The 16,437-nt window shown below is 40.9% G+C and overlaps 1 protein-coding gene across 1 annotated transcript; it reads left to right on the forward strand.

The window, feature by feature from the left end:
• Positions 1-8,423: 8,423 nt before the first annotated feature.
• Positions 8,424-13,366, forward strand: LOC115042852 (voltage-dependent calcium channel gamma-3 subunit-like). Its single transcript, XM_029501095.1, has 4 exons — positions 8,424-8,637; positions 11,892-11,975; positions 12,282-12,422; positions 12,795-13,366. The coding sequence occupies exons 1-4, from the start codon at positions 8,427-8,429 to the stop codon at positions 13,364-13,366; spliced, it is 1,008 nt and encodes a 335-aa protein (XP_029356955.1). The 5' UTR covers positions 8,424-8,426.
• The last annotated feature ends 3,071 nt before the right edge of the window (positions 13,367-16,437 follow it).

The raw sequence follows: 16,437 nt of genomic DNA on the forward strand, positions 1-16,437 counted from the left end.
CCTGAAAGTAGCTGTGTACTGATGCTGCCCATCCAACCTCACTGAGCTTGAGAGGATGTGCAAGGAAGAATGGGAGAAACTCCCCAAATCCAGGTGTGTCAAGCTTGTTGCATCATACACAAGAAGACTGGAGGCTGTATTCGCGGCCAAAGGTGCTTCAACCAAGTATTGAGTAAAGGGTGTGAATAATTATGTATATGCAACATTTGAGTGTCTTATTTTTAATAAATTTGCTAAATGTTCTAAAAAAAAGTTTTTTCACTTTGTCATTATGGGGTATTTTGTGTAGAATTTTTGAGGGAAAAAAGGAATTTAATCCATTTTGGAATAAGGCTGTAACATAACAAAATGTGGATAAAGTGAAGTGGTATGAATACTTTCCGAATGCACTGTATATAATAAAAATGCTATGTATGTATATAGGACATATAGTATATTCAGAATTAAAATAGTAATTTTCTCATTTATAGTTTTATTCAGGTGAAGATAAGGTAAGGTGAAGCTCCACATGAGATGGTTAATATATGCACCCATAGGCCTATGTACATATGTCCAATTTATGTGCACATATGTGCTCAAACAATGCTTGTTAGATATTAAGATTTTGATTTATTTTAAGATTTATGTACATTAAAAAGTTTTAAAATGTTCTAAATGTGTTCATATTTTACCAAAGTCCCCTTCATGTTGCAACCTAATATTAAAAATGGCTTACAACATGACACAGTCCGGCATTTCATGTTCATAACTCTAACCCTAACCCTAACTTCTAGGTTGAACCCTGCCATTGCTTTTGAGCATTAAAGCCCATATTTTTACTTCTTAGAATCATAAAGTGTCTCATATGTTTATTAATTTATAATAACTTTTGTCCTTAAAGTTACATCTTGAAAATCTGCTATTTATGCACAAGCTTTTTCGTGAATCTGCCAGTGTTAGTGGACTCTACGTTTAAAGTTTCCAAGCCACGTGTCTGATTTCACCAATACATCGTTGAACTCTGAACCACCTACTTTGGATAAAGTTACTTTTAATTGTGTTGTGTGTCTAATAGTGGGTCAGGATTTAACCCACGTTTATTATTGTTGATTTAAATGTAGGTTAAATGACGATCTGCAGGGATTTTTGCACTCATTGAAAAGCCTAACTGGGTTGTTCCAATATGTTGTTGCTCAGTCTGTAGATGTTGTCCGTGCAGCTGCTGAACTGTTGGTCAACACAGTGCTGATCCAGATGAGGGCGGGTTTATCCTGCACAGCTGATCTCCCTACACTGTCCAGAGGAGCTGCTGCTGCTGTGTCCTTTTAAAGGATGTTGGCTTTTCTCCATTTTTTTCTTTCTTCCTTTCTTATTCTTGACAGAACAGCCTCATCCTCTGATCCTCAACTGCGGCCCCTGAAGTGGAAACATTCCAGCTCTGTAGAATTATGAAAGTAGCTTAAAAAAAACAAAACAGAAATGTTCCGTCCCTAAGCCCGCACGGTTATCCACCCACGGGAGTTCAGCGCAGGTTGCGGAAGATGCGCACAATATCTTCGTCTCCGTCACTTTCAGCTGGCTGGACGTGCTCAGAGAAAAGACACAGAGGAGAAGTTTCCAACAGAGTCTGAGGAAGACGAGGCCGACATGAGGCTGTGCAACCGGGGAGTGATGATGCTGCTGACCACGGCGGGGGCTTTCTGCGCCTTCAGCCTCATGACCATCGCCGTCGGCACCGACTACTGGCTGTACTCCCGGGGGATGTGCCGCTCCAAAAGCCTGAGCGACAACGACACGGTGCGGAAGAACGAGGAGGTCCTGACCCATTCCGGCCTGTGGAGGACCTGCTGCACCGAGGGTACAACACACAACACACCACAAAAACCTCCACAACTCTGAGGGCAGCAGGAGAGTAGACTGCACCACAAGTGTTACTGTCATACAGTCCATGCTGAAGAACCCAAAACAGGCGACCAGAGGTCTGACACACACATCAGGCCTTTAATGAACCCTCTTCATGTCTACAGGCTAATAACACAGTGACAGCCTACATGTCAATCATATTATAAGATTATTGTTTTCAGTATTGGGGAGCATTGCCTTTCTAGCATTTCTATAGTCACAACCAAATTTAGGATGTTAGTCGCAGGTTCGGTTCCCGGCTTGGGTCTTTTCTGTGCAGTTTCCTCCCACTGTCCAAAGACTTGCAAGTATAGGTTAACTGGAGACTATAAATTGACCGTAGGTGTGAATGTGAGCGTGAGTGGTTGTTTGTCTCTGTTTGTCCTTGAATGTTGGCCCTGCGATGGACTGGCGACCTGTCCAGGGTGTACCCTGCCCCTCGCCGGATGTGAGCTGGGATTGGCTCCAGCAGCCCTGCGACCCAGATACAGATAAAAGCGGATGAAGATGAGTGAGTGAGTGTTTGGTTGTTGAAATGTCTAAAAAATCCCCATCACAATTTCCTAAAGCCCATTGTGACTTCTCCATATTGTTTGTTTTCTCTTTGCTGAGTCTGGACTAACTGTGGTGCCACCATATCCAGATGTCAGAGGTGTGGACTAGTCTCACTCAGTTCTTACCTTAATATCAATGACACATGACCACTGCATGTGTTGCAAAGTACCAACACCACAAAAGTATATAAAAGACAGTTATAAGTTGAGTTGGCGCTCAGTTTTGGCATCATTGTCAATTGTCAATTCTCTTGACTTTTTAAAAAGCTTTAGAAATGAAACTAAGGTAATAGTTAATAGCCAGTTAATCAGCTGACTCGTGGTTAGAACTAATAGTTGGCTTCTTTAACTGAAATTTACTTACGCATCCTTTGATTTTAATTCATAGACACTTTCCAACCTCTGCCCATTAAAGAGATAATCTTAGTCTTTGCAGGACCAGTCTACATCCTCATGCCTCCTACATGCCTCCTTTTCTTTTCTTCATCTTTGTGCTTCTATGAGACAGTTGTTCCTTTTGTCAACATTAGTCTTTCTACACTTCGTCTTCAATGCTGTACAAATTGACTCTGACTTTGTGTTTCTGACACTTTCCATCTCTCTCTCTCTGCCCCCCACCCCCGTGACAGAAATCTCGTTGTGATGTCGGCAATTTTGACAAGGAGTTCACAAAGATGGCAGTGGAGCTGACACCAACAGACAAGCTCTTCATCATGAACCTAGATCAGAATGAATTTCAAGGCTTCTCCTACACCAACCCTGAATTTATTATACAAGTCTGAGGAGTTCCTAGACCAGAACTTTGCTCCAAACCCATACAGCCCTGATACATCACCCACCCAAGCTCCGACCAATCGCATACACAAATCTTCACCCTCAGTCCATGGCAGCATCTAAACTGGATGAAGTATCCTTGACACCACACCTACAGACACACAAGCAGTACAATACGATACAAACTTGGCATAGCTTCAGCTGTTGGTAGGTCACAGTGGGACTGACTCTGACCATGTGGTAGCAGGCCAGTCTTTGAAAAATGGGACCTCATGGTGAGCATGTCAATACAGTGACTGATGATCAAGCATCACAGTATATGTGTAACTGTGTGTATGTGCTATATTGATTGACAACGTGTGTTTGTTTACTTGATTTCTTTCCCTTTGGCCTGTAAAAGTTGCATCATGAACATTCCACGATCAATATGTCATGTATGTGCTCACACACACACACACACACACGTGTCTTTGTAGGCTGTGGTTTTGAGAGAGGGAAGGTTTTGAATTATGAAAATCGAAGACCCTGTTCTTCAAATGTGGCGTCTTTAATTCAGTCTAACCTGCTGCAATAAGGCTAAAAATAATCCTGTTTATTCTCATCCTGCTAATGTGGCTCTTTAAAGAGCAGTTTCAGGATTTGTCTGTTAATCTCTGTGCCAGCAAATACAGGAGGTTTGTGGATTGGGATCCTTACCTTCATGCACTGGGACAATAATTCATGGTCATCATGGTCTTCTAATGTGTGTCCCTGCATTTGCTGCCATTGTTTACTTTTCACTGCTGTTAGATTAGATATGATGAGCAAGTTTAATGAAACCATGCTAAATTCTTTTAAGAGGCAGATTTAAATTCATAAACAATTTGCTGAATATGTTTTGCCCTCCAAATTACAAATTCAAAGTTTAATAAGTAACATTGTTGACCTTTAACAGTCAGATATTTGTCTCCAAGACTGCCTAGATCTCTTTTTTTTTTTGCCAAACTTTTATTTTGTGGAGGTTAATTGTGATACCAATGATGTCTCAAATCATATTTATATAAATATTTATAATTCTGATAAAGTAAGACATCGGTTTTTGAGCCAGTCTAAAAGAGCTTCAGTTAGGGAAACTTGTATAGTGTGTAAAAACATAGTAATACAGGAAGTGTGGGAAAAAAATAAATAAAAGCTTTAATAAAGCCAAAAAACTTGGGTAAGTAAAAGACCCTAAAGATGCTGCGTCCATCTTAACACCATTCACCTCCCATGGGACAATAAAACCCAGGTGAAGCCTAAATCTATTGATGTCAGTAAACCATAAAGGACTAAAACGCACCAGGACATCAGATGTATGCTGCAGGTTTAACAGCATTAAAGATAGGCCTAACACTTAAACCTTGCTGGCACCTGAATTTTGTAAAAATTATCTAACTTTTCAGTCTGAATATGATGTAAGGTCCTAATATTAATGTTGCAGTTCCAATATTCTTCCCTCACCCAGAACAGATACAGGACAGTTTAAATAGAGCTTTAAAAAGACTCCCTGTTTTCCACATATGAAGAACGGGGCCCTGTTTTATGACTTCATGTCTAAGTTGGTCTCAAAGTTAGTCTTAAGCATGTCTTGTCTTCCAAACTGATGCAAAAAAAAAAAAAAAAAAAAGGAAAGAAATCTCCCAAAAATGCCTGTTTGGCAGTGATATTTCAAATGTCTGTCTTTTTTCTCTTGCTTAAGCTCTCTGTCTCTCTTCTCTATTTGCACTGTGTCTGCAGTGGGTTAGTGCTGTGTAGGCCTATGCAGTCTTTGTGGTGCAGCTCCTCTATGCATGCCATATTTGTTGGTACAGTAGTTCTTTAAGATTTGTTTTGACATCGGAGATTGGAGTAGGAAAAAGCTCTCAGTGTCTTGAATTTGTCAATGCAAGTCAGTTTTATGATATCCATGTTCAAATGAAGTTTTAGTTTCCACTCTGAATGCTGTACACACTATCTCAGATGTTGAAGTTTGTGTGGCTACAGTTTGCATCTCAACGCACGGAGCCAAGACTGTCTGGCTGTCTGTTAAATGAACATATAAAATAGATGTAATTATTCTGTATGACTTGTCTTTCAATGTGTGTGTAAATAGGAATGGGATCTGGAGTTCAAAGAGGTTTTCATCCAATGATACACTTCCTCACAGCTCCATCTCTCTCTCTTTGCTCTTTACCCCTGCCAGCACTCTCAGTTCTCACCTGTTTGTTTGTTTCCCCTTCTCCTCCTCTTCCTCTTCTCCTTTCCTTTAATCTTAATTTGATCTCCTTTTCCTTCTCGACCACTCCCTTTTCTCCAGCTCACTCACAATCACATTAAATGTTAACAAGAAAGAAGTATAAAACAAGATTGGCCAGATAAGGGGGGATGGGGTCTTTACTATGCAAAAGACAGGAGGTGAAGAAGATGATGAGGAAAAGAGGCAACTTTTATAAAGCAAACTGAGGAAATGCTGTAACGGTACAATATTCATGTTTTGCATGCGCTGTCTTATCTGCGCGTGAGAAACACCTCCAGTATGATAACAACATTAAAACAAATTGTCATACCATTTCAGTAACTGTGGCTCCTGTGTTTTACTTTGAAAAGTTGTACATAACAAGCAGCAGATCCTTTATTGAGGAAAAATAACTTCTTCCATTGTGTACAAATATGTAAATACAAGTTAGACTTGAAAATAAAGTCAAAGTATATAAATATGAGGAAAATCTATTTAAAGTGGCAAAAGTGGCTGGTAGAGTTTTTTTTTTTTTTCATGACTGATTAATTTGCAAATTGTTTTTCTCAGTTATTTTTTTAATTGTTTTTGTGACTTGTGTGAGAACATGGTGGTGAAATTCTCATCACAGTTACCTGGAGGCTAAAATGACACCTTATTTGTTTGGTTTAAATGTTTTAAATCACAGGAAAAGGGTACAAATCCTTAACATTTTTGTATACAAATTGGAAATTCAGCTCTAAATAAAATAGTTGCCACTTGTTATTCAATTGGCAAAATAATTATTATATTCAGTATTAAGGTACTGCACTGTAGTTTTGCTTAGTGCAAAATATACGTACATACGTTTGGAACCACCAGGACTCTTCCTAGAGCTGGCCGCCCAGCCAAAATGAGCAAGCGGGGGAGAAGGGCCTTGGTCAGAGAGGTGACCAAGAACCCGATGGTCACTCTGACAGAGCTCCAGTGTTCCTCTGAGGAGATGGGAGAACCCTACAGAAGGACCACCATTTCTGCAGCCCTCCACCAGTCAGGCATTTATGGTAGAGTGGCCAGACAGAAGCCACTCCTCAGTAAAAAGACCACAACAGCCCGCTTGGACTTTGCTAGAAGGCACCTGAAGGACTCACAGACCAGGAGAAACAAAATTCTCTGGTTTGATGAAAGGAAGATCAAACTCTTTGGCCTGAATGCTAAGTACATCGACGTCCTTGATGAAAACCTGCTCCAGAGTGCTCGAGACCTTAGACTGTGGCGATGCTTCATCTTCCAGGAGTGGCTTCAGGACAAGTCTCTGAATGTCCTTGAGTGGCCCAGCCAGAGCCCACACTTGAACCCGATTGAACATCTTCGGAAAGACCTGAAAGTAGCTGTGTACTGATGCTGCCCATCCAACCTCACTGAGCTTGAGAGGATGTGCAAGGAAGAATGGGAGAAACTCCCCAAATCCAGGTGTGTCAAGCTTGTTGCATCATACACAAGAAGACTGGAGGCTGTATTCGCGGCCAAAGGTGCTTCAACCAAGTATTGAGTAAAGGGTGTGAATAATTATGTATATGCAACATTTGAGTGTCTTATTTTTAATAAATTTGCTAAATGTTCTAAAAAAAAGTTTTTTCACTTTGTCATTATGGGGTATTTTGTGTAGAATTTTTGAGGGAAAAAAGGAATTTAATCCATTTTGGAATAAGGCTGTAACATAACAAAATGTGGATAAAGTGAAGTGGTATGAATACTTTCCGAATGCACTGTATATAATAAAAATGCTATGTATGTATATAGGACATATAGTATATTCAGAATTAAAATAGTAATTTTCTCATTTATAGTTTTATTCAGGTGAAGATAAGGTAAGGTGAAGCTCCACATGAGATGGTTAATATATGCACCCATAGGCCTATGTACATATGTCCAATTTATGTGCACATATGTGCTCAAACAATGCTTGTTAGATATTAAGATTTTGATTTATTTTAAGATTTATGTACATTAAAAAGTTTTAAAATGTTCTAAATGTGTTCATATTTTACCAAAGTCCCCTTCATGTTGCAACCTAATATTAAAAATGGCTTACAACATGACACAGTCCGGCATTTCATGTTCATAACTCTAACCCTAACCCTAACTTCTAGGTTGAACCCTGCCATTGCTTTTGAGCATTAAAGCCCATATTTTACTTCTTAGAATCATAAAGTGTCTCATATGTTTATTAATTTATAATAACTTTTGTCCTTAAAGTTACATCTTGAAAATCTGCTATTTATGCACAAGCTTTTTCGTGAATCTGCCAGTGTTAGTGGACTCTACGTTTAAAGTTTCCAAGCCACGTGTCTGATTTCACCAATACATCGTTGAACTCTGAACCACCTACTTTGGATAAAGTTACTTTTAATTGTGTTGTGTGTCTAATAGTGGGTCAGGATTTAACCCACGTTTATTATTGTTGATTTAAATGTAGGTTAAATGACGATCTGCAGGGATTTTTGCACTCATTGAAAAGCCTAACTGGGTTGTTCCAATATGTTGTTGCTCAGTCTGTAGATGTTGTCCGTGCAGCTGCTGAACTGTTGGTCAACACAGTGCTGATCCAGATGAGGGCGGGTTTATCCTGCACAGCTGATCTCCCTACACTGTCCAGAGGAGCTGCTGCTGCTGTGTCCTTTTAAAGGATGTTGGCTTTTCTCCATTTTTTTCTTTCTTCCTTTCTTATTCTTGACAGAACAGCCTCATCCTCTGATCCTCAACTGCGGCCCCTGAAGTGGAAACATTCCAGCTCTGTAGAATTATGAAAGTAGCTTAAAAAAAACAAAACAGAAATGTTCCGTCCCTAAGCCCGCACGGTTATCCACCCACGGGAGTTCAGCGCAGGTTGCGGAAGATGCGCACAATATCTTCGTCTCCGTCACTTTCAGCTGGCTGGACGTGCTCAGAGAAAAGACACAGAGGAGAAGTTTCCAACAGAGTCTGAGGAAGACGAGGCCGACATGAGGCTGTGCAACCGGGGAGTGATGATGCTGCTGACCACGGCGGGGGCTTTCTGCGCCTTCAGCCTCATGACCATCGCCGTCGGCACCGACTACTGGCTGTACTCCCGGGGGATGTGCCGCTCCAAAAGCCTGAGCGACAACGACACGGTGCGGAAGAACGAGGAGGTCCTGACCCATTCCGGCCTGTGGAGGACCTGCTGCACCGAGGGTACAACACACAACACACCACAAAAACCTCCACAACTCTGAGGGCAGCAGGAGAGTAGACTGCACCACAAGTGTTACTGTCATACAGTCCATGCTGAAGAACCCAAAACAGGCGACCAGAGGTCTGACACACACATCAGGCCTTTAATGAACCCTCTTCATGTCTACAGGCTAATAACACAGTGACAGCCTACATGTCAATCATATTATAAGATTATTGTTTTCAGTATTGGGGAGCATTGCCTTTCTAGCATTTCTATAGTCACAACCAAATTTAGGATGTTAATATTTCCATTTAGTCCATGACTCAAGTGCTCAGAGTTGTATACTGCATTATTAAAAACTACACATAAACAACTAAAACTGACTTAAGTACAAGTGAATAGTGGTAAAATGTACATTCAGTATCAAAAGTATTTGATGCAGAAAAATGCCCCCTGACAGTGTATTGTAAGTGCAATTTTCTTCTGCGCATCCCACAGTGTGGGATTGTTTTAAAACAATTGCATTCCCTGCCCATTTCATTAGTGGCAATGTGTTTTGTTGAAAAATAATTACTAACAATGGATGAAATGCAGCCGACATAAGTCTATCTATGTATGTTTTCATGTAACACTTACAGACTTAGAGACATGGAAGTATTCAAATAATAATTTCTACACTAAAATTTAAGCATGGAATTAAGAGAAACAGTGTTGACCCAAGTGTTTTACAAATATAACTTGTTTAAAAGAAATCTATACCTGCTTCAATGTTAAATACGAAAAGTAAAATTTATTTCAATAACACTTTTTAAAAGCAGACGTACACTTCACATATGTACGTAGAAATAAAGGCTAGCCCCTCCAGCTAGCCTTTAAGCTAAAAACAAAATTATCTCTACAAGGACAGACTGATTTGTTAAGCACAAAGTATCTTCTGCAGCACATCCAATTAACTTTTTGATTGGTAGCATGGTCCAAGAAGGTGCAATGAGGGAGGGAAAGGAGTTTAAGACCTGGTTGTATGTTATAGTGAAATTACATTTTCATTTATTCATTCCTTTTTAACAGCACCTCTCTTTTTCCTTTGCCATATCCCCATTTTGATTTGTTTGTTAATCCTCTGAAGCCCTTCCAAACTCCTGCAGCTCAAAAACGGTTTAATGGAAAAGTAACAAAGTGTTCAGAGGACATCAATACCTCAACAATTCATCTGTGTGTGTGTGTGTGTGGGTGTGTCAATGTCTCCTTATCAGAGGAAGCCACCTACAGACAGACAGAAAGAACGATGGGAAGCTGAAAGTTGTCTGAACGTTATGCTCCATCATTATAATGATGGTGACAGTATTGGTTTGTCTGGTTCGCTGTAAAGACACACTATGAAAAATACAGTCTCTTTATTAATAACAAAGATGAAGAGCTTAGTCATTCTCATGTAAAGCAATGATAACATTATCCTTCGGAGTAACAGAGTGATGGCAGAAAGGAAAGGGTCCCAGTTTCACATGGGACCTGATCTCTCCTCACAATAATTTGAATAAATGCCTTCCCTCTCTCTCTGACCTGTTCATTGTGGCCGAATTGTAGCTACCCAATGAGTTTGGTTGCCACGGAGACTGAGTCACACCATCAATACTGTTCAATCAGTGCAGCACATAGGGACACATTCATCAATATATCCCCCTGTGTGCAAATATACAAAGGCACTACATGACTAAAGGATAAAGGGAAACATCCAGTTGGGCCAATTTCTGAATCATTGCAGGTTGGGGGTCAGCTTTGAAGTGTGTCAGAGCCTTTGCAGCTGATTAGAGTGACAGTCAGTGTGCCAAGTGATCCAAGGGACAGTTTATGGTTGATAATATTTTCATTCACTTAAAAAATGAGAAAATATAGAGCAGCAGAGTGGGTGATGACGCAGCTCTGAAGCTTCTTTAGCCCACGAGCTTGTGTCAATGAAGATCTCACATGTTGTCTGATGACATCCAAAATGGTGCTTCAGAAAGCACTTAATTCCTAGTTTGTTATCAATGGAACAGTATTATTAATTCACTGTAAGCTCCTGCTCGGTGGGCAGCACATGGCATAGTGGTTAGCGCTGTCGCCCCCATAATAAGAAGCTCGCGGGTTTGGTTCCCGACCTGCGTCCTTTCTGTGCAGAGTTTGTATGTACTCCCTGTGCCTGTTCCTCTGGGTATTCCAGTTTCCTCCCACCATCTAAGGACAAGGCCAAGGCCAAGCAGCGGGGGAAATATCTCCTTGCTTGGCCAATCCAGCCATGAAAAGCACCAACTGCTACATCGCCACGTGTCTTCCACAGCGTGGAGAAGGGGTGCACGGTTTGTGGATTTCGGTCATACTCTTTCCATCTCCAGGCAGAAAGATATTCCTCGATAGGATTGAGGAATGCGTAGGTGGGCAGTGAACCAGTTACGAACCAGAGCAGCCCAGTGGAAACTTACGTTGTCCTGGATGACAACGTACCTGAGCTACTCTGGAAGAATGAGTGTGTTGTGTAGGGTGTACAGGAATGTGATCAGATGGGCAGTGTTGTAGGGGGCAAGGGTAGCACGGTGATGGATGACGCTGTGGTGCTTAATTGATGCACACATTGTGATGCTCCCTGGCCAGAGACTTCAATGATGGCACACTGGCTGATGTATGGTGAAATACTAAAATACTGTCAATACTGTGTAGGAATACATTTCCCAAATACTTGACACATACTTTATTTTCCAGTCCAGTAGTACAGTCCAAAGGCAATACTGTACTACTGTAGTCATTGAGTAATGTATTGATATATATGAGTCAGTGTACATAGTAAGGGCAGTAACTTTAGAATGACAGTGTTTTAGAACTGCAATTTGAGCAGGAATTGCGCTTGTAGTTTCGCAGAATTGGTTCAGGGGGATGGCGCATAAGTTACATGTTGTGGTCATTGTGTCCCGAGTACCAGAAAATGGGTGTAGAAAATTGAGAAAAACTGTGATGTGTCAGCTTAAGCATCAGAACCGTGACTTTAAGTGACGAGGTGGCTGAGTGGCTAAGGTGATGGACTGCTAACCCATGGGTTCAAATCCCATCCTCGTCAGGTTGGCTGTTTCTTCCTAGTTAAATTTCCTTAGTGTAGGATAATTCAAGGTGAAAATATGAATGTGAAATAAAACAAAATGTAATAAGTGCACTGGGTTAAAGTGAGTTCAAAACGTTGTCCAACAGCTAAAGTGGTGTAGTTATTAAAAGGATGTACTTTTATGTTTTTGTCTTTCTACAGGAACGCTTCAGGGTGTTTGTAAAGACATTGATCATTTTCCTGAAGATGCAGACTATGAGCAGGATGCTGCAGAGTATTTACTGCGTGGGTAACATATATAAGACATATAACTGTGAGATCCATAGGGTATAAATTGTATTTTCCATGATTGGAAAACAGTTGTTTTAAATCTTTCTATTCTTTCTATTGCCAAAACTTAATTTGGACAGCTTCTCAAAAATCTGACAGACACTGCTATCTTGACCTACATTTTAATATTTCATTTCGGCAAACAAAACCTTAATCAGTGTATCCCAACCAATCAGACTCCAGAATTTATATTTGCCATCATATTAAACAATGATAATGTTGGAAATGACTCATTTTGTTTTCCTCTCCCTCCTCTCTCAGGAGCCGTACGAGCCTCCAGCCTCTTCCCCATTCTCAGCGTGGGGTTGTTATTTCTCGGAGGTGTGTGTGTTGCTGCCAGTGAGTTCTACAAGTCACGCTACAACGTCATACTCAGCGCGGGTATACTCTTTGTCTCTGCAGGTCAGAAACAACATTTATATCTCAACACCAGCTGTCTTTTTGTGCTTTAGACATGTTCATTATAGAATTCCCAAGCCCAAAGCTCATGTGTGGAAGAAGTTCAAACAATTGTGGGTTGTTTGCAATGGCAGGAGGGTTTCAAAATTCCTCCACTTTTATACAACACTTTGTTGGTTTGCACCTGCCTCTGACATATATGTTGTGCTTTAATTGGGCATATTTTGGTTTTTATGCTCCAAGCTAATGGAACAATTTCAATAAGGACCGAGGGGTACGATCTGTGAAGTACTTTAATTGTGCTACTTTTACGGAAGTTACAATACAAATTAAATTTGATTAACTGGCAATGTCCTTCCTGTTCATTCCTCTCAGGTCTCAGTAACATCATTGGCATCATTGTGTACATATCAGCCAACTCAGGTGACCCCAGCCAGAGTGACAACAAGAAGAGCTACTCCTATGGCTGGTCTTTTTATTTTGGGGCTTTGTCCTTTGTGCTGGCTGAGATGGTGGGCGTCCTTGCTGTGCACGTGTTCATAGAAAAGCACAGGCAGCTGCGCACTAAAGGCCGACCCTCAGTTGTAAAGCTGCCCATCTCCCGCAGCTCATCTTACTACCGCAACCGGTACTACCAGAACCGCTGCCGTCGAAACAGTTACAGGAGCAACCACAGTGCAGGAGACTCAACCTCACATTCTTTCCAAGCATCCCTGGTGCAAGACAGAGAGCTGTCCCTGTCCAATGATTCCAAAGTCACCAGCATGGCAGGTTTACCAGCACCAGTGACAGTGAGGTCAGAGTTCATGCTTTATGCCCTAACACCGCCAATCAAAGACGGTAAGATCAACATGGCTGTGGATGATTTAACTACAGCGGCTGCTCACAACAACACAGAGATGCTGCCTGGAAACTGTGCTACAAATAGAAGGACCACTCCTGTTTGAGGAGACAGATACTAGGAGAGGCCGATGTACAGTAATAGAAAAAAAGACAGCCGTCAGTGTGAGAGAATTAAATCATAGACAATCCTCTCACCTCCATGTAAAAAAAAAAAACAAAGACTGGAGTGATGTTGGGGAACATCAACTAATCTATTCATTTTTATTTTATTTTATTTTTTGATCAACTGTTTGGTTGGTGGGCAGCATGGCAATTAGTGCTGTCACCCCACAATAAGAAGGTCGCAGGTTCGGTTCCCGGCTTGGGTCTTTTCTGTGCAGTTTCCTCCCACTGTCCAAAGACTTGCAAGTATAGGTTAACTGGAGACTATAAATTGACCGTAGGTGTGAATGTGAGCGTGAGTGGTTGTTTGTCTCTGTTTGTCCTTGAATGTTGGCCCTGCGATGGACTGGCGACCTGTCCAGGGTGTACCCTGCCCCTCGCCGGATGTGAGCTGGGATTGGCTCCAGCAGCCCTGCGACCCAGATACAGATAAAAGCGGATGAAGATGAGTGAGTGAGTGTTTGGTTGTTGAAATGTCTAAAAAATCCCCATCACAATTTCCTAAAGCCCATTGTGACTTCTCCATATTGTTTGTTTTCTCAAAAGATCAAAATCTTCTTCCCCTGATAATGTTGTATAGAATTCAATCAAATAGCAAAATTATTAAATGATCAACTGAATATGACCTGTCCAGGGTGTACCCCGCCCCTTGCCTCAGATTGACTCCAGCAGCCCCGCGACCCAGAAATGGAAAAGTGGTAGAAGATGGATGGATGAATGGATGGATCGATCAACTGAATATTTTCTGTGGATCAAGTATCATTTAAGGTTTAGACTGAAGCTCTTTCATTTGCTTTTGACAATCTCTGAGAAAAAGTGAAAATCCTGAGATAGGCAACTGTTGTGGTTTTTGTTGTTTTGCCATGCTATTATACTAGCTATATCAGATTTATTATTTGATGACCGCAGTCTTAAGTGCCTGAGGTACATAACCCAGAAATAAAGTCAGATTAATCAAATCTAGAATGAACGGCTCAATTAAATAAAAGATCTCTTTAAAGAGGCTAGTTGGTACTGGGTCTAATAGACAGGTTGACGGTCTGGATGATGAAACCATAGAAGCTAGCTCTGAGAGATTCAGAGGTGAGAATGATTCCAGATGTAAAAGAGGCGTCGCAGCTGATTCAGGAGTTGCTGTATTCAGTAGGGGATTTTTATCTAACATAGGCAAGAGCTGATAAATTCTTTCTCTTATCGTGATAATTTTATCTGTAAAAAAGTTAATAAAATCATCACTGCTTAGAGCTAAGGGGATCACTGTTTCAACTGAGCTATGGCTCTCTGTCAGCCTGGCTACAGTGCTGAAGAGAAACCTGGGGTTGTTCTTGTTTTCTTCTATGAGTGCTGAGTAATATGAACTTCTAGCACTGCGGAGAGCTTTTTTATATGTTTTTAGGCTATCTTTCCAGGCCCTGTGAGACTCTTCTGACTTACTGGAACGCCAGTTTCTTTCTAATTTCCTTGATGTCTGCTTTAAGGCACGGATTTGGTAATTATACCAGGGAGCCAGCCTCCTCAGATTGAATACTTTCTTTTTGAGAGGGGCGGCATTGTTGAGATTCAAATGCAGTGTGGCCATAGCGCTAGTCACAAGGTCATCAACCTGCATATGGGAGAAATCCTCATTTGAATTTAGATATGGCATTGTTGGGAATGATGACCAAATGTTCTCTTTAAATTTAGCCACAGCAGCTTCAGATAAACATCTTCTATAGCTGAATTTATTCCTCAATGCTGTGGAGCCCATTAAAGTAAACTCAAATGTAATAAGGTAATGGTCAGACAGGAGAGAATTTTGGGGAAGAATTCTTAGCTTGTCAATTTCAATGCCATATGTTAGAACAAGATCAAGGATATGATTGTAGAAGTGAGTGGGTTCATTCACATACTGGGAAAAGCTAATTGAGTCTAGTAGGGAAAGAAACCTAGAACTAAGGCTGTCGCTTTCTACATCAACATGTATATTGAAATCTCCCAGGATAATGATTTTATCTGTACTGAGTACTAACTCTGATATAAACTCAGAAAACTCTGATAGGAATTCTGAGTACGGACGAGGTGGACGGTATACTGTAACTAACAGAACTGGTTTTTCACCTTTCCAGTCTAAGTGGGAAAGACAAAGAGTGAGGCTTTCAAAAGACCTGCAGCCAGATTTTGGTCTAAGGTTGATTAATAGGCTTGACTGAAATATTGCAGCCACCCCACCTCCTCGACCTATATCTGCAGTATATTGGTAGTGTGTAAAAATGAGTGTGTATAAAAATAGTAAATGTATGTACAGTCATGCCGAGGGAGACAGAGAAATTAACAGTGTTCATTAAAACAAAGAATAGCCAGAAAAAACAAAAAACCCAAACACACATCTACATGTGGGTTTCACATAATTGTGGCTTGTCCTGGTTTTTGTGAAAACCAGGACAAAATCGAAACCCCATTGAATGCATTAAAGAGAGCCATTTGTCTATCAGTGTCTTGTGTAATTATCTGTCCTCTGCCCTCATGGTTGTGCCACTGATCCTCTGTTTACATCAAATATAGCTTATAAATAACCAGTGTCTCTCAAAATGTGCTTTGGAGAGAAGAAAGTAATTCAAGGTGTAGGCTTACTTCTTTTGTGTCGTACAGGCCACATCTCAGGTGGCTTTGTTTGCATGAGAGGGAATATTCAAAGGTATGTCCTTGAATATGTGGGCAGAAATAAAAGTGCAAACAATTTATCAAAAACAATGGATGCCCATGCACCAAGAAACATTAAGACCTTAGCGTGTGAACATGCATGATTAAAATTCTTTAAATACGATGACAGGCAGACTGCAAAAGTTGATGTGTTACCATGGCAGCAGCAAACATTTGAGTTGTTCTACTGCATTCGGATCAAGTGACCACACTCAGGTACAGTGAACTCAATGCCATACTCATCAAGCTGGAGTGGTGTGACTTCTGCTTTGTGTTGCAGCTCATTGTCATGTTGGAAGTGGCCATACTAGGGGGGATATGGTCAGCAGCAACA

This window comes from Echeneis naucrates, chromosome 1 (assembly GCF_900963305.1).
Source record: "Echeneis naucrates chromosome 1, fEcheNa1.1, whole genome shotgun sequence".
NCBI lineage: Eukaryota > Metazoa > Chordata > Actinopteri > Carangiformes > Echeneidae > Echeneis > Echeneis naucrates.

What these genes read in the sequence shown, in the direction of transcription:
- LOC115042852 (XM_029501095.1), top strand. Translation starts at nt 8,427, where the DNA reads ATGAGGCTGTGCAACCGGGGAGTGATGATGCTGCTGACCACGGCGGGG. An exon ending in GAGGACCTGCTGCACCGAGG is followed by an intron (nt 8,638 to 11,891) that starts GTACAACACACA and finishes GTCTTTCTACAG; the next exon opens with GAACGCTTCAGGGTGTTTGT. An exon ending in TGCTGCAGAGTATTTACTGC is followed by an intron (nt 11,976 to 12,281) that starts GTGGGTAACATA and finishes CTCCTCTCTCAG; the next exon opens with GAGCCGTACGAGCCTCCAGC.